This window comes from Bidens hawaiensis, unplaced genomic scaffold (assembly GCF_021521415.1).
Source record: "Bidens hawaiensis isolate Kalapana, Puna unplaced genomic scaffold, B.hawaiensis_p1.1 tig00030891_1, whole genome shotgun sequence".
NCBI classification, from domain to species: Eukaryota; Viridiplantae; Streptophyta; class Magnoliopsida; order Asterales; family Asteraceae; genus Bidens; species Bidens hawaiensis.
The window spans coordinates 91,582-110,584 of NW_027505198.1; the positions used below are offsets into that span (position 1 = coordinate 91,582).

At 32.5% G+C, this 19,003-nt stretch overlaps 1 protein-coding gene and 2 pseudogenes across 2 annotated transcripts; all 3 read left to right on the forward strand.

Moving 5' to 3' along the window:
* Positions 1-5,022: 5,022 nt before the first annotated feature.
* LOC143611380 (cytochrome P450 CYP72A219-like) lies at positions 5,023-7,959 on the forward strand. The gene is made up of 4 exons (XM_077085591.1): positions 5,023-5,358; positions 6,030-6,247; positions 6,744-6,988; positions 7,082-7,959. The coding sequence occupies exons 1-4, from the start codon at positions 5,085-5,087 to the stop codon at positions 7,887-7,889; spliced, it is 1,545 nt and encodes a 514-aa protein (XP_076941706.1). The 5' UTR covers positions 5,023-5,084; the 3' UTR covers positions 7,890-7,959.
* A 1,304-nt stretch (positions 7,960-9,263) lies between these two features.
* On the forward strand, positions 9,264-12,983 carry LOC143611383 (cytochrome P450 CYP72A219-like; annotated as a pseudogene). Its single transcript, XR_013149759.1, has 4 exons — positions 9,264-9,815; positions 10,056-10,274; positions 10,363-10,607; positions 11,805-12,983. The product of XR_013149759.1 is annotated as a cytochrome P450 CYP72A219-like (transcript).
* On the forward strand, positions 12,847-17,047 carry LOC143611373 (cytochrome P450 CYP72A219-like; annotated as a pseudogene).
* Positions 17,048-19,003: the final 1,956 nt, after the last annotated feature.

Consider the following 19,003-nt stretch of genomic DNA (forward strand, 5'->3'; position numbering starts at 1 on the left):
TCCTTAAGTAACTCAACAAATAATCTATATTTATCACGTTCACATCATTAATCAAATTCTATCAACTAAGAATCTAAGATAAAGATTTACATAATTTAGAAAGCCATCCAATAGACCAATACAATGTCCTTAAGTAACTCAACAAATAATCTATATTTATCACGTTCACATCATTAATCAAATTCTATCAACTAAGAATCTAAGATAAAGATTTACATAATTTAGAAAGCCATCCAATAGACCAATACTCATATTTGATTATCCGAGAAACAATTATTTGAGTTCGCCATATAGTTTTGACTTTTGCGGTCAACATGTTCATCTATACTCAATTTTGAAACTACAGATTATAATACTTTTTTTATGGGTGTTTGCACAAGAGTTTATAACCTTTTACTCGTCTTTCATGACATAGTTTTATGGGTTATTGTAAACCAACCCTTGTTTTTATCATGTTAGTAATAAACGAAAAAAAATCAATCAATTAAACTTTTGTGTGCTCCCGATTTTACAAAACAAGGCTGTAATTATATACAACTTTTGGTAACATGTAACTAGTTTTTTTCTCAAACTAGAAAGGAAAGAATATTTATTATTATGGTGCTCTTAAAAACTATACCAAACTAGTGTTGATAGAAAAAAAATATTTACTATTTTGATGTTTTCATTTAATTTGTAGGGTGAAGTTATTCTACAAAGGGTAACAAAAATGAGAAGTGTGACAAGCCATAAATAATTGACATGTGTCAAGTGGGGACCAAAAGAAAAAGGGTATAGAGGTAATTGTACACATTTTCTCTCTCCGAATGCGAGACACATGTTAATACCCCAATCATTTTAGAACGTTTATAACTTTTTCGTATGATATTTTTTTTTTAAAAAATTCATCATAATAACAAGCGTTTTTTTATCTTTAATATGAGTATGATTTTTGTTATATAAAATTTTAAAACAAAAATCACGCCATTGTGTCTTTTCGCACACCATTGTGTCTTTTCGCTTATCATTGTGTTTTTTTCGTCATTGTGTCTTGCACACCATTGTGTCTTTTTCCTTATCATTGTGTCTGTTTCGTCATTGTGTCTTTTCGCACACCATTGTGTCTATTTTCGTCATTGTGTCTTTTCGCACACCATTGTGTCTTTTTTCATCATTGTTTCTTTTCGCACACCATTGTGTCTTTTTTCGCACACCATTGTGTCTTTTTATCTAATACATAAAACACAATGCTTAATATATGTTACACATAACTTGAAACGTAAAACACAATGGTGAATACGTATAACACAGTGACCTAAAACGTAAGACACAATGGTGAATACGTATAACACAATGACTTGAAACGTAAAACACAATAGAAACAACATATTACACAATGACACAATGAACAATAAAAAAACACAATTAAAAAACCCATTAAATTTTTTTTATTTTTATATAACAATATGATACTCATATTAAAGATAAAAAACGCTTATTATTATCGTGAATTTTTTAAAAAAAAATAATGTCGTATGAAAAAGTTATGGACATTTTAAAATGATGGGGGAATTGACATGTGCATTGCATGTGGAGAGAGAAAATCAACAAAGATGAGTTATTACATTCATCAATTTTTATTTATTAAATTAATCTCAGCCATTCAAATCTAAGATCAATGGACTGGATTCATTCTCACCCTTCTCATTTTTTTGTCATTTGCATTTTAACTTTATTCTTAATTTGTATTCATTTTTTCACTTTTAAGTTTAGTTTTTCTATCAGTTAATCTATTATTTATTTTTATTTTACATTTTTTATATTTTATTTTATTTGATAAATCCAATGACTTTTTTTTATATTTTTATATTAATCAATAGTTTCTTAATTTTTTAAGTAGCTCGTTCTAAATCTTTTCATTTTATTTCTTTTCTTATTTGATTTTTTTATTTTCAAATATTTAATTTTTTTGTCGTTTTATTTAAATGTATTAATTTTATGGATTTTTTATTTTTTTGGGTTTAGTTTGGTATGGGAATGAACTTAATCAACATCGATTGAGGTCGTGTCGAATAGCCACTACGTCTACGTTTTATATCATATTTCTTACGTATCTTTATATCCAATCAATCTAAAATCTTTTTATTTGTATTTTTTTTATCACTCAACCTTTATATATTTTTGATAACTTGTTCTATTTCTTTTCTTGTAATTAAAGGAAACATTTAAATAATTACAAATGCATAAATATTTATTTTGTTTTGGAAATTGGAGGACTAAAGTTGTCCTTAAAGACGGCTCTGTCAAACCCAGTCAGGCCGGGAACAAGGTTTTCTTATTGAACCGATTCCATTATATTACTTGTGTGTTAAGTTACGTTTGACCATGCATGCAACTCTCGAAGTTATAATATTAGACCTACAATATTTTGTCACGTGTTGAACAAATAATTTTCTCCCATATTTTGTCACACGTTATCAAAATGCAACTCTCCAGGTTTGAACAAATACATTTCTCCCAACTTTTAAATTTTGTCTTTATTAGTGAGCTTCGTAAGAAATATATGTATTCTTTTAAATAAAACTATAATTATATATTATATCTATAATCTATATATAAAAAACTATATGTTAGTTGTCTTACAAACTTTACTATTCATCAAATAAACCATTTCATGGTAGTTGCTTAATTCATTTGGAAGTTGCAACTTAACTCAATATTTTATGTTGATTATATTCGATTCCTTTGCAAGATTAATTTAACATTTTGACATATTTTGTATTATTCATATAATTAATATTTGACATATTTCATGAAACCATTGCAACATGACTATATATAATTACGTTCCGGTATAAGTTTCGTTCGAAATTGACCCGGGTCAAATATAATATAATTTCAACTTTTTTTCAACATTGTAATGTTACTTTAAATTTCGAATACAAACATCAATATAAATTTTATTCAATACCGACTTTACGCAATACGCAACCAAAACAACCGGTTAAATATAATATATTTTTTATGTTTTCTTCACGACAACTTCACATCTATCTACGTTGTAACACGTGGTAAACGTTTGTAACTTTATGTATTATTAACGTCCCATTGCGACACACAAGGTAATATGTATCAATGCTCCCGCTGTAACGCGCATACCGGTACTAGTTTTATTTAAATATCTATTTATAAATGATTTTTAAACAATATAGTATTTCAAACTATGTATGTTTTTCAGGGAAATGTTAATTAAAATACAAATGAAGAGAAAAATGAGAAGCGTGTGAATAATTTGTGACCACAATAAATACCTCTCAACAAAAAAATTAATAAAATAATAAAAAATCATAACTCAAAATATAAATAAAATGTTCACTCTAAAAATAGTCGACCCGATCACTTCTAATCATCACACGATTAGATTTTTGACCAGCTAGATTCTGCCAAGCATCATAAAACCGTCGGGTTGTTAATCTTTTTAAATAGTCGAGTCGAAGGGATTATTCAGGCGTCCTATGAGATTATTTTGGCGTCTCACAATATTTTTATGGATTCCAACAAGATTTTTTGCTTCACGAGATTTTTTGGACAAGGTTAAAAACGTTGTCAAATGATGAATAGAAAGCGATCTACTCAACGAGTTTAAGGTGGACATTATGAAAATTGGTTGATCAAATTGAGATTTTGTCGACATTTGACCGGTTAAATGGGCCATTTTTCCTAAATACTATCTAGTTTGTCTGTAGTTGTTATTTTAATATACACACACACATTCAACTAGATATCATCGTCATTTGGTTTTATAACGAGGAAGACGGTGGAAACATTTCTGTGTTTTTACTTTTTTCATTTTTGTATTAAATTTTGAGTTATTATTTATTTTTTTTTTACAATTTTTGTGTGTGACTATAAATCATTTTCATCATTTTCATTTTTATCACTCTTTGTGTAATAACTTGACATTGTTCTTCATCCTCTGAAAAAACAATTATTTTGTCTTCAATTTTTTATAAAAGATTAAACCGATCTGACTAGTAAACCGTTTAGGTTTGATTAACAGCCGGTTCGGTTTTTAAACATTAATAGCGAGTGAGGCACCCTATTGAAGAATTCCTGATCAATATTTTTCCTCTAAATTAGCCTTATCCTTTTCTATTCTTGTTTCCCCTACAATCTACATTTCTTTGGACAGGCTAAATTGATTATCCCGTTAGTCTAACCTTAATAACTCATAATTTCATTTCATACAAATACATTAACTATTTGACGAAAATGTTCATTTGACAGATCAACATGGATAAAATGTCTGCTCTAAAACTTGTTGACCCGATTCACTTTTAATAATTATTTGACTGGACTTTTAACTGTTTAACCAACCAGATTTTGTCAAGCGTCATAAAACCGTCAGGTTGCTAATTTATATAAATAGTCAAAGCCGATGGAGTTATTAAGACATCATATAAGGTTTTTTTTTGTCTTATAGCAAGATTTTTTTTGCTTTCAACGAGATTTTTTGGATGAGTGATAATTGTTGGTTGGTTAAAAATGTCGTAGAGTAATAAAAAAAATGATTGGGTTAATGTCAATAAAATGTTTACTCTAAAAATCATCAACCCGATCACTTTTAATCATTACTCGTTCAGGATTTTTAACCAACCAGATTCTCCCAAGCATCATAAAACCGTCGGGTTGCTATTTTTTTTAAATAGTCGAGCCGACATGATTATTTTGGCGTCTCACTAGATTTTTATGGCTTCCAACAAGATTTTTTGCTTCACAAGATTTTTTGGACAAGTGACAGCTGCTGGTTGGTTAAAAATTTCGTCGAATGATGAATATAAAGTGATCAGGTTAACGAGTTTATAATGGACATTATAAAAATTAGTTGATCAAATTGAGATTTTGTCGACATTTGACCGGTTAAATGGTCCATTTTTTCTTTTTTTCCTAAATACCATCTAGTTTGTCTTTTAGTTGTTTTAATATCTATATATACACACATTCAACTAGATATCATCGTCATGTGGTTGTTATAATTATAACTTATAAAGGTCAACAATTCCTTCTTATTAGTTATAAGTTCTTTCTCCTAAGAAAAAAACAAGATGGAAACAATGGGTAGAGTTATTATCGCCATTGTTGTGGCTGTGATCTTGGGTTGGGGATGGAAATTACTAAACTGGGTATGGTTGAAGCCAAAGAAACTAGAGAAGTGGCTTAGAGATGAAGGGTATAAAGGTAATCCATACAAGCTTCTTATGGGTGACATGATAGAGCTTGCAACTATAATCAAAGAAGTTAAATTAAAGTCAATTCCAGTCACCCATGATATCACTTCATATGCACTTCCCTTTGATCATCATATCATCTCCAAATATGGTATTCATCGTTGACTTTTTTTCAGTGTTTTTTATTTACAATTTTGTTATGTATTGTATATGCTTGTATTATGCCTTTCTTACAATTACGTGTTCAAAATTGGTCCGTTGTTTCTCATCAGAGCTGTCTCTGAGAATTTAAATGTCTCGGGCGAGCTGAAATGAAAATACTCGTAGACTCTAACGAGTAACGAAATAAAATGACCTGCATGCCCATTATCTCAAATGGGTTATGGGTAAAAAAAGATTGAGCCTAATATCTAATAAGATGATTAACTGATTAAGATTTGTACCTATTTTATATAAAATAATTAAAATATATATATAAAAAGAAAATTTTATGCCCTAAAAAATAAGTGCCCCGGCCGGTCGTCCGGGTTGCCCAACCCAAGATCCGGCACTGTTTCTCACTATAAAAAAAGAAGGGTATTTGGACCCGAAACATTAGTGTATAATTCTGTACCTAATAGCACAATCAATGACGGATGCCTAGTAGTTAATAATAGTTTTTTTTTTCTTCAGGTAGTGACATTATTTAATATCGTGTTTGTGTTGAACAAGCCCCTAGATAATAATTGTTTGAAAATTGTTATTTTTTATAATTATGATTAAGGAAGAAATCATTTGTAAAATGGTTGTCCACTCAAAATTAGCTATGAATTATTTGAGCAGGTGAAAAATCATTTGTTTGGTCGGGGACAAGACCAAGGATGTATATTAGGGATCCAGAGTTGATAAAAGAGATATTATTAAGACCAGACGAGTTTCGAAAGCCACATCCTGAACCCTTTCGAGATAGCCTCATCGGGGGACTTCTTGTTACCGAGGGACACAAGTGGATCAAACATCGTAAAATCGTCAATCCCGCTTTCAATCTTCAAAATCTCAAGGTTTGTTTAATTAATACCCTCATATTGGGTCCGTTTCAAGGGGTTTAGACCCAACTAATCATTTAATTATGTTACTTTGAGTCGATAATAAATATGTATAGAGGTACACAATAAATAGGTTCATGTTGGAACAGGTTCTGGCTTTGGTCAACAAAAGTCAAAAACATTCTTTGTTGAAACCAGTTTGGGTTGAAACCGGTTTGAAAAAGTCAAAGATCGGGTTTGACCGATTGCACCCCCTGGTTTTAACCCTCCAGTTTCAGAACCGTTTTCTTTGCCCCTAAGAATTTTAGACAACAAAAACCATTAACGCATTTTGAGCACATTGACTTCGTAGATAAAAGAAGAACTCCACAGTTAATTACGCTTTGGTACATTGTGGAAGTTCCACGATGGGTGACATCCTTAATAGCTAAAAACAATATGTTAAACGTCATCTCTTTTTTTTCTTTATCAATTAAAATCTAAAATAATGTATGTATTGATGTGTGCATAGATCATGTTCTCGGCTATCAGCTCAAGTTGTAGTGATATGATCCACAAATGGGAGCTCCTGACCACTGAATCCGGTTCCATTGAAGTGGACGTATGGCCATACATCGATAATTTAGCCGGAGATGTGATTTCACGAACGGCTTTTGGTAGCTCTTATGAAGAAGGAAAGAAGATATTCCGAATCCAAAAGGAACAAATCGATTTGTTGTTCCAGATGCTTTATATACTTCTTGTTCCCGGAAGAAGGTAGTAACAAACACACTTGAAAGATTTAGTAATATTAAGCAGATTATATGCATTTACTAACATATGATTAGTTTATTTGTCTTGAAACTATAGGTTTATACCGATACGAGCCAATAGGAAGTTTAAAGAAAATGTAAACGAGCTTCGATCTGTACTGATGGCTATAATTAACAAGAGGAAGAAAGCAATCGAGACAGGAGAAGGTAAACAACATGACTTACTTGGAATCTTGCTAGAATCTAACAAAAAAGAGATTGAAGAACACGGAGTTGGAATGAGTATGGAAGATGTTATAGAAGAATGCAAACTATTCTACATTGCCGGATCAGAAACAACCTCGAATCTCATTGTCTGGACGATGGTTTGTTTGAGTATGCATCAAGAATGGCAAACCCGAGCTAGAGAAGAGATTGTTAATGTTTTTGGTGACAAAGAGCTTGATTTTGAAGGTTTAAAAAGCCTCAAGATTTTAACAATGATACTAAACGAGGTTCTTAGGTTATACACACCGGTAATCATGATGACACGAGCGACACATAAGGAGACGAAGCTTGGAAACATGATGATACCATCAGGCATGCATTTATCGTTGGCCATGATGCATGTCCATCATGACCGGGAAATATGGGGAGACGATGCAAACGAGTTTAAACCTGATAGGTTTGTAGAAGGGATTGCTAATGCAACAAAGGGCAAAGGGTCTAGTCCGTTCTTCCCATTTTCTAACGGTCCTCGTGTTTGCATTGGACAAAACCTTGCGATGACTGAAGCAAAAACAGCCATGGTTTTGGTTTTGCAACGCTTCTCATTTGAGCTTTCACCGTCTTACAAGCATTCTCCCTTCCCAGTGTTCACTCTTCCACCTCAGTTCGGTGCTCATTTGATTCTACGTAACATCTAATAATTTTTAAAAGTTAGTAATTGTTATATGATACAACCCTTCAAAGGTTTGAATATTAAAATATGTGATATTTATCTGTTTGTTAATAAACTATATATGACTACATGTCTACATTATATTAGTATACATGACATATGTCCATAGCCAAAGCTAAGGGCCGGGTTTACATTTTGCGGTCACTCGTTGACAGGTTCCACAATAAAAAAAGATGACGTTCCTTATGAACATATATATTTGTCGGAATTCCATCGATAAAGGCGAGTATATATGGTAATTTATTGGTGACACTCCATTGAAAATCAAGGTGTTAGTAGTTTGATTTCTGATAAGTTACCAATAATTCAGATGATTTTACATCGATAATATGTTGTTATCGTTAGCCATGATTCATGTTCATCATGACCTAGAAATATCGGGAGACGCTGTAAACGAATTTAAGCCTGAAAGATTTGAAGGGATCCTGAATGCAACGAAGGGAAAATGGCAAGTCTGTTTTTCCCGTTTTCTAATGGTCCTCGTGTTTGCATTGGAAAAAACCTTGCGATGACGAAAGCAAAAACAACCATGGCAATGATTTTGCAAGATTTCTCGTTTGAACTTTCTCCGTCTTACAAGCATTCTCCATTCCCTATATTCACTCTCCACCTTAATTTGTTTGGTAATCATTTGATTCTACGTGACATCTCCTAACTTTTAACTTTTATGTATTTAATTTGTGTAACATGTGAAAATAGTAATACTAGTTAATAGTCGGGTGATAAGGGTGGTATGGTTTGATCTCGGAGGGACAAAATGGCTAAAATGAAAATGAATAGCTTAGAGACTAAGTTGTATTTAATTTTGGTATTTGTTTTAGTTTCCAGTAATCCTAGTTTTTATTCATTGTTACTAAGTTTTATGGGCCTATATAAACCCTTGTAATGCTCTTTGTTTTTCATCAAGTTAGTAATAAACGAAAGGAGTCTATCAAGTTTGACCAGAACCCGAACGTGTTCTTGGTTTTCATATGCTCCCGGTAAAACAAAACCAGGGTGCAACATTACAACTTTAGATAAAAGTAGCGAGCGGCAACATAATAATTTACGCATACTTGTGGTTTTTGCTATCATGTGACACCACGAAATATTAATTTGTTTTGTTAGTTAGCTTACACCGACGATATCATAAACCAGAATGGTTAATAACTTCAAGGGGATGTATATGAGGTTATTTAATTACTCAAATACATTAAGGTTATATTGTGTTACCTAAGTATTTGTCTCTATCCACATAAATCTTAAAAAACATGTGATGTATTTTGAGTTAGGTAATGAGCTGATCTAGCAAAAATTGGTTCTAAAGATGAACGGAAACATGTCGGCTCGCTAGAGTAATAGGCAGTTCCGGTTAGTTCAGACGAGAACGATTCATTACTACCGGCACCATTGAGTCTGGCCACATTGAACTCCTTCTTTAGTCCAACACATAAAGTCATAACCAATATTTCTGACTTGCCTTTAACTATTATTATCGTTATTGTTGTTATCATTATTATTATAATAACGATATACAAGAGCAAGTAGCACTTGATTGCATCGTCATGTCGATGTTATTAAAGTCAACTATTTCTTCTTATTAACTATCCATTTTCTTACTCTGAAACAAAACACAAGATGGAAACAATGGGTAAAGTTGTAATCTCCATTGTTGTAGCTTTGATCTTGAGTTGGGGATGGAAATTACTAAACTGGATATGGTTGAAGCCTAAGAAACTAGAGAAGTGGTTAAGAGATGAAGGGTATAAAGGTAATCCATACAAGGTTCTAATGGGTGACATGATAGAGTTTGCAAGTGCAATCAAAGAAGGTAAATCAAAGCCTAGTCCACTCACCCATGATATCACTGCATATGCTCTCCCATTTGATCATCATATCATCTCCAAATATGGTAATCATAATTATTTTCTTCTACTTCTTTTTAATTTTTACATTTTTATTCTATTATAGTTGACTTTCTCACTTGTGATTCTGATTATTTCATTGAATATGATAAACAAGACGGTTATGTAACCACACACTTTATGCAGCTCTTACAGTTTTCTACTCAAAATTGGTTTGTATTGAATTTAGTTTTGATTATGGAATAATCATTTTGAAACTATAGCCAAACCATGAACTATTTGTATAGGTGAAAAATCTTTTATATGGTTGGGGCCAACACCAAGGATATATATTAGGGATCCCGAGTTGATAAAAGAGATATTATTAAGAATAGATGAGTTTCAGAAACCACAACCTGAGCCGTTTCGAGATAGCATCATCCGAGGACTTCTTGTCACCGAGGGTGATAAATGGACCAAACATCGTAAAATCATAAATCCCCGCTTTTAATCTTCAAAATCTCAAGGTTTGAGCCGTTAATTAATTTCCGTTATATAATTTAATTTGATGATCAAAATATATAACAATTCACGAATTGATATGTACGTGGATAGATCATGTTCTCGGCTATAAGTGCAAGTTGCAGTGACATGGTCCACAAATGGGAGGTCTTAACCACCGGATGCGGTCCTACAGAAGTCGATGTTTGGCCGTATATTGATAATTTAGCCGGAGATGTGATTTCACGAACCGCTTTTGGTAGCTCTTATGAAGAAGGCCAAAAGATATTCCGAATCCAAAAGGAACAAATCGATCTTATGTACCAAATGCTTATCATACTTCAAATTCCCGGAAGAAGGTAACAACACTAAAAGATCTAGTAATTTAATCAGATCGTATGCTATTAAATATTGATTACATTTAGAGGTGGCAAATGGGTTGGGTTGGGTTGGGTCGAACGAGTCATGGGTTGAAATGAGTCATGGGTCAAAACGAGTATGAGTCAAAATGAGTTTGGGTCAAAACGAGTCAATTAAAAAAAAGGTTGTTTTGGTTTGGGTCAAAATAGGTTAGGGTCAAACCGGGTTTTGAGTAGTTTTTTTTTTGTGAACGAGAATAACGGCGGCAACATTTTATTTTTTTTTTTATAGATTTTTTGTTTATTACTTATATTTTAAGTTATGATTTTTTAATTATTTTTTTTGAGGGGTTTCTATTAAGATCAAAAACTCTCAAAAAAATATTCAAAAATAATAATAAAAAAATTATAACTCAAAATATAAATCATATACAAAAAAAGTAAAAACACTAAAATGTTTCATACATTGTCCTCGTTCCATAAAAAAAACTATCTAGAATCGAACCGAAACCGAAAGAATCGACGAAAATGAAACAAAGAAACAAAAAGCCAAAACCGGACCACATCAATCGAAATCGAAAAAATCAATCAAAACGAAACTAAAAGAATTCAAACCGAACAAAAACAAAACTAAAAAAACGAACAAAAACGAGTCCGGAATCGACCAGAAAGAAACAAAAGAAACCAAAACCCAACACGTCACGGGTGAAAAATCGTGTTGACTTGAAACCTGAACCGAACCCGTTCTGATCTGAAACCCATTTCGTGCCGAAACCTGTCTTGTACGAAAACCCGTTCCGATTCGAAACCTGTCACATTTCCTTAGGACACTAACCCACATCAACCCATTTCTTTGAACTTGCCGACCCATTTTTACCCGAAAATAAAATGATGGCATTTCAAATAACTCATTTTGACCCATTTATTTAAAACATTTTACCCAAACCAACTCATTTAACTTGTAAAACAACTCAAATTGACTCATTTAAAATGGTTTGGGTCAAGATTGTCACCCCTAATTACATTAGATTAGATTATTATTATTTATGTTTCACCCACGAGCCTGAGTTAAGTTTTCTGTGGTTCCTTGTTTCTTTTCTATATATCAAGTATTCCCCTTTATTGTAATTACACAATGCAGTCAACATGTAGTCCATACACATAACAGATGTTGAATGATGTTGTTTTGAAATTTAGGTTTATACCGACCCAAGCGAATAAAAAGTTCAACCAAAATGTGAACGAGCTTCGATCTCTACTGATGACTATAATCAACAAGAGGAAGAAAGCAATCGGGATGGGAGAAGGTAAACAGGATGACTTACTTGGAATTTTGCTAGAATCAAACAAGAAGGAGATTGAGGAACATGGAGTTGGAATGAGTATGGAAGATGTTATAGAAGAATGTAAACTATTCTATGTTGCCGGATCAGAAACAACCTCGAATCTCATTGTCTGGACGATGGTTTGTTTGAGTATGCATCAAGAATGGCAAATCCGAGCTCGTGAAGAGATTGCTAATGTTTTTGGAGACAAAAAACTTGACTTTGAAGGTCTAAAAGACCTCAAGATCATGACAATGATACTAAACGAGGTTCTTAGGTTATACACACCGGCTGCCATGATCACACGAGCAACTCACAAAGAGACAAAACTAGGAAACATGAGGATACCATCGGGTGTGCAATTAGCGTTACCCATGATGCATGTTCATCATGACCCTGAAATATGGGGAGACGATGTGAACGAGTTTAAACCAGAAAGATTTGCAGAAGGGATCGTGAATGCAACGAAAGGCAAAGGTTCGAGCCCCTTCTTCCCATTTTCTAACGGCCCTCGTATTTGCATTGGTCAAAACCTTGCGATGGCAGAAGCCAAAACCGCCATGGTGATGATTCTGCAACGCTTCTCGTTTGAGCTTTCACCGTCTTACAAACATTCTCCGTTCCCGGTGTTCACTCTTCCACCTCAGTTTGGCGCTCACTTGATTCTACGTAACATCTCATAGTTTTTATTATTTATGTATAAATAATAGTGCCTACATATGTAAAGATATTCTCATAATTTTTATCACTACAATACGTAAATTTTTGTATACTGAATAAGGATATAGTGATTTTTAATTCAGCCCCAAAATCACAAAGTTAGCACAATAATCTAAGTAATTTTTTATCATTTAATGGTAAAAAAACTAACGTTTAAAAAACAAACAAACATTCGTCTCGGTTCTTCTTTTTGAATGTCTTCAAGTGTGGATTGGTTTTGCCATCCTCATCCGTGTGTGTTTCACGCTGCATCGGGTGGGTGCTCATTTAGTAATTTAAATTATTGATCAAAATTTAAGAAAATCACGGATTGATATGTACATAAATCATGTTCTCGGCTATTAGTTCAAGTTGCAGTTATAGGGGAGCTCTTAAATGGCCGCGGGTTAGGTTCCACATAAGTCGACGTATGGCCATATATCGATAACTTTCCCAGAGATGTAATTTTACCAACCGCTTTTAGTAGCTCTTATGAAGAAGGCAAAAAGATATTCCGAATCTAAAAGGAACAAATAAGTCTTATATACCAAATGTTTATTGTATAGAAACTTGCATCACTTAGACGACCAATGATGTGAGGATCTCATATGTACATCGGCCTTAAGAACTCAACCCCAATTATCATTGTATAACACTAGTCTTCAGGCTCATACAAGTGAAATTTCTAAGTAGTAGTTTCATGTGAATGGTTATCTTACCTTTAAGATTACTATATATCGGCATGCATGTTCCACAGCTCTTCCTTCTTATTCCATGTGTAGTGAAGGGACTTTAAGTAACAATAAGTGTGGTCATGTCAATGTCATATAGACATAGGGCTATTTAATAACTAAACCAATAAGCATGTGCAATGGTTAAACTAACTTATTTATTTATTTATTTTAATTAAAATATGAATAGGTGAGTGTGATTAGTTGAAAAAAGCTGTGGCCACACCCATTAGCTCATTCATTAGCTCATTTTCCTCTTCTCGCAGCGTCATAGCAAATAGACAACCCCCCCCCCCCCCCCCTGCATATATATGGTATTTGAAGCCTGCTTGTACTACATACACTTATTGAAATGGACTCTGCTATTATATGACATTTATCAAAATTCTTGAAAATAAAACATTTACTACACGCATCACAAAAATATAACTATCCAAACACTTAAAACAAAAAGATATTATTAAAAAGTAATAAATTGGACATTATTATCACCACCACAAAGCAACAAAATTAAAAGAAGAAACACATTATGATAAATTTAATAGAAGACTAACAACATTAATACAACATTATATAAGATTACTGGAAATTAAATATATATAAAAGATATTATAAAAAAATAAACAAATGAATAAAAAAATATGTAAACGAACATAACTTTCCATTAATACAAAACAACATTTATACAATTACTTGCTCTTGTCTAACTTATCGTTTAACTATTAGTATATTATTAATGCAGTTAGCCTTATGCTCGTCCCATTAACATGAGGGCGATGGATAAACCTTAAGATGTTAAGGTCTCAAGTTTGAAACCAAGTTTAAGATAGTTTTTTTTTTCTTCTATGGGTTTCCTCCTTAATAATGTTTTTGGGTGAGTAAGACCTAGAGTTTCAAAATTAGTATTAACAATTGATATGCCGTCTCAGAAATTATTACCTGAGTATTATATTAAGGGTGGTTCCAACAACTAAAAAAAAGTCTATTATTAATATTACTCTATTACTATAGTTATATATTATAACTATTATAATAATATATAAGATCAACTAGCACTCAATCCCATCTTAATGTGGGTGTTATAGAAGTCAACTATCCATTTTCTTACTCAGTAAGGAAACACAAGATGGAAACAATGGGTAAAGTTGCAATCACCATTGTTGTAGCTTTGATCTTGAGTTGGGGATGGACATTACTAAACTGGGTATGGTTGAAGCCTAAGAAACTAGAGAAGTGGCTTAGAGATGAAGGGTATAAAGGTAATCCATACAAGCTTCTAATGGGTGATATGATAGAGTTTGCAAGTGTAGCCAAAGAAGGTAAATCAAAGGCTAGTCCACTAACCCATGATATCACTTCATATGCTCTCCCCTTTATATAAATTCAAGTCTATACTTGTTTAGATATTACTCAAATTGCAACACACTAGATATGTCTAGATTAATGTGAAGCATCTAAAAGAGTACTAAGATATCTTTAAAAGAAACGAAAGACTTAATTTAAAAGAAGAAGTGAGAATTCAAACCGGTAATTTACTCTAAATTTTGTCATATTCAGATATAAGAAAATGTAATTTTCGGGATATATTCTTATGTCATTAGACAAATCTATCTCATGGAGGAGTCATAATGAACTAATAACAACGACCTAAGTCATAACGACATAATATGTTGATTAATTACAACGCTTTGTCAATAAATGTTGTTGAACATTTATTAGTGGACTCGTAAGTTTTATTAAAGTCCATATAAATTATATATTGAAGACTTATTGTGATAAAGTCAGCTACCATGTTTTCTCAAACAGTAACAGCTTGAGAGGTGCTGCATTAAATTTTGATATGAAATTAATTATTCGTTTATGAATGAATTGAGGAATTTAAATTTTCATATCGAATAAATTCATGATATGATTAAGGAACCTATAACTAAAGGTCTATTACCCATAAGTATTACGAAAATGCTTATAATCATGAGGGGTTTATTGATGACCGCGTACAGCTGCATATCGTAGTATGAATGATTAACTATTAAATTTCCTCATCAGTTTTGATTTTGTACGTCTCTTAATATGTTTAGTATGCATAATGACATATAGACGAATTAATATACAAATCAAACGTTCTGAAGGGCTTACTTGAAAATTTTGATCATAACTACTTAGGTCTTAAATAAGGATTGCAGTATGATTAATGGGGGTCTTGAGCTGATGTTCAATTCAATGACTGTATTTCTCTGCTCCAGTTTAAGTTTAAAACTAAAATGAGTGTTAACTCCTGATCAGGCTTATCTAATACTCATAATAAATTATTACTCGGCCAAGTGGGAGAATGTAAGATTAAATTTATAATTATATATATTTATATATGGCCATTATAATCATTTATATTATAATAGATCAAAATATTAACTTTACCTTATTATATATTAGTTTGGTAATTGTTGATGGGCCATATTACCTATAATTAACTAATAAAGGGTTTCCCCTAGGGTGTATATAAAGAGAGATAAATATTAACATCATAACCTAATTTCACACACACATAAGTATACTACTGACTATACATCCTAAAGGGGAACTCGATCAAGATGACAAGCATGTCGACGACTTCATACTCTGCTGCGGTTACTACTCTCCATGCTGTAACAGGTTCATAGGTTTAATATTTATCATGTTTTCTATTACTTACATGAAGAACTGATCAACATTATGATTTACTTATGTTTTGCCCACAAACCTAAGTTAAGTTTTCTTAAGGTTTGTTCCAGTTTGTTTCTTGTATATATATATCTATTGAATATTCCCTTCCATTGTAATTACGTAATGTTGTTAATACTCATAACAAATGTTGAATTAATTTGTTTTGAAATTTAGGTTTATACCAACCCAAGCGAATAAAAAGTTCAACCAAAATGTTAACGAGCTTCGCTCTCTACTGATGACTATAATCAACAAGAGGAAGAAAGCAATCGAGATGGGAGAAGGTAAACAGGATGACTTACTTGGAATTTTGCTAGAATCAAACAAGAAGGAGATTGAGGAACATGGGGTTGGAATGAGTATGGAAGATGTTATTGAAGAATGTAAACTATTCTACGTTGCTGGATCCGAAACAACATCAAATCTGATCGTCTGGACGATGGTGTGCCTAAGTATGCATCAAGAATGGCAAATCCGAGCTCGTGAAGAGATTGTTAATGTTTTTGGGGACAAAAAACTTGATTTTGAAGGTCTAAAAGACCTCAAGATCATGATAATGATACTAAACGAGGTTCTTAGGTTATACACACCGGCTGTCATGATCACACGAGCAACTCACAAAGAGACAAAACTAGGAAGCATGACGATTCCATCCGGCGTGCAGTTAGCGTTACCAATGATGCATGTTCATCATGATCTTGAAATATGGGGAGACGATGTGAACAAGTTTAAGCCAGAAAGATTTGCAGAAGGGATCGTGAATGCAACGAAATGCAAAGGTTCGAGCCCCTTCTTCCAATTTTCTAACGGCCCTCGTATTTGCATTGGCCAAAACCTTGCGACGACAGAAGCGAAAACCGCCATGGTGATGATTCTCCAACGCTTCTCGTTTGAGCTTTCACCGTCTTATAAACACTCTCCGTTCCCTATGTTCACTCTTCCACCTCAGTTTGGCGCTCATTTGATTCTACGTAACATCTCATAGGGGCTTTTTGACAAGTGCTGAACCAGTAAGAGGTCTGAATGGTTAAGTAGCTCTGAACCAGTAAGTGCTAAATCAGTAAGTGTTGTTTGGTTTAATGTCTGAAATGATAGTGCGGAATGACTATTTTACCCGTCTGAATATTTTGTGTTAAATAAAAAATATATGATTGATAAGAGCTTTGATTGACTATACTGAATGATGAATAATTATATAAGATAAATGCAAAATACCATAGAAAATCCAGATTTACACATAAATCCTTCAAAATCTATGAAAACATAGTGAAATCCATATACAATTTTAAAATTAATCAGTTGAAATTAGTTGTGTGGTAAGTGTGATACGTGCTATATATGGCTAATGTTTTATAGTCCTCAAAGAGTCAAACTCATTTGTTCTTGCATGTAGCTCTTCCTTACATCTCCACTTTATTTAAACACAACCGAGTCAATGATTTGTTCAACTATTGTTCAATTAGCATGACCCTTAATTTCTCACAACAGGTGTTACTAGTTATTTAAAGTATACCACTAGTTTTAACACTAGTTATTTAAAGTATACCACTACATATGTAAATTCTCATAATTTTTATCATTAAGATATGTAATTTTTCGTATACTGAATAAGGATATGGTGATGATGATTTTCTCAAGTCTTTAAATAAGGAGCTTCAATGTCTATAGAATGTATGAACGTCAGAACGTCCACTTGTCTTCAATTCAGCCCCAAAATCACAAAGTTCACACAATAATCTAAGTGAATTTAATCACATAACTTATTGGTAAAAAAAACTTAAATGTTAAAAAACAAACAAACATTGGTATCGGTTCTTCTTATTGAATGTCTTCAGAATCGGGTCGGTGTGGATCGGTTTTGTCATCCTCACTGGTGTGTGTTCCCCACTGCATCACGTGTGTGCTCGTTTAGTAATTTAAACTAATGATCAGAATTTAAGAAAATCACGGATTGATATGTACATAGATTGTGTTCTCGGCTATCAGTTCAAGTTGTAGTTATATGGTACAAAAATGGGAACTACTACCCGTTAAATCATGTTCTCGGCTATCCTCTTCCATTGCCATACGCGTACGTTACAAATGTTGAATGAATTTGTGTTAAAATTTGTGTATACGCTCTTCACTTGGTTATTTCCTGCGGAAAGTAGTTCTGTTTTCAAATATGCAAAAAGGCAAAATGTTCATAAATTTATATCAATAATATCATACAAAGACAAAGGAAGAGAATCATGTGGTAACATATGCTACCCACCATATTTGCCTATCTGAATCTTTTCTCGACGACCTGAATGCTCAGGAAGCCCCCTCCGAGCATAAATGCCACGCCCGACCTTAAAGAGGCCGGCGTGTGGTGAATCAAGAGTCAAGACAATGGTTAATATCCACAAATCATTGAGTACATGATAACCAAAATTTTGAAATGTATTGGCTAGTAGTTACTTGAAGAGAATGATGATGAGGGTACAATTAATCATAATCCTTGAAATGGTATTTGAAGCCTGCTTGTACTACGTACTCTTATTGAAATGGACTATGCTATTATATGACATTTATCATAACCCTTGAAAAATAACATTTACTACACACATCACAAAAATATAACTATCCAAACACTTAAAACAAAAAAAAATTATTATCCAAAAGTAATTCATTTTGACATTAATTATTATCAACACCACAAAGCAACAAATTTAAAAGAAGAAACACATTATGATAAATTTAATAGAAGACTAACAACATTAATACAAAATTATATATAAGATTTCTGGAAATTAAATACATATAAAAGATATATAACAAAAATAAACACATGAATAAAAAAAATATGTAAATGAACATAACTTTCCATTAATAAAAAACAACATTCATACAATTACTTGCTCTTGTCTAACTTATCGTTAATTATTAGTCTAATACTAATGCAGTTAGTCTTATGTTC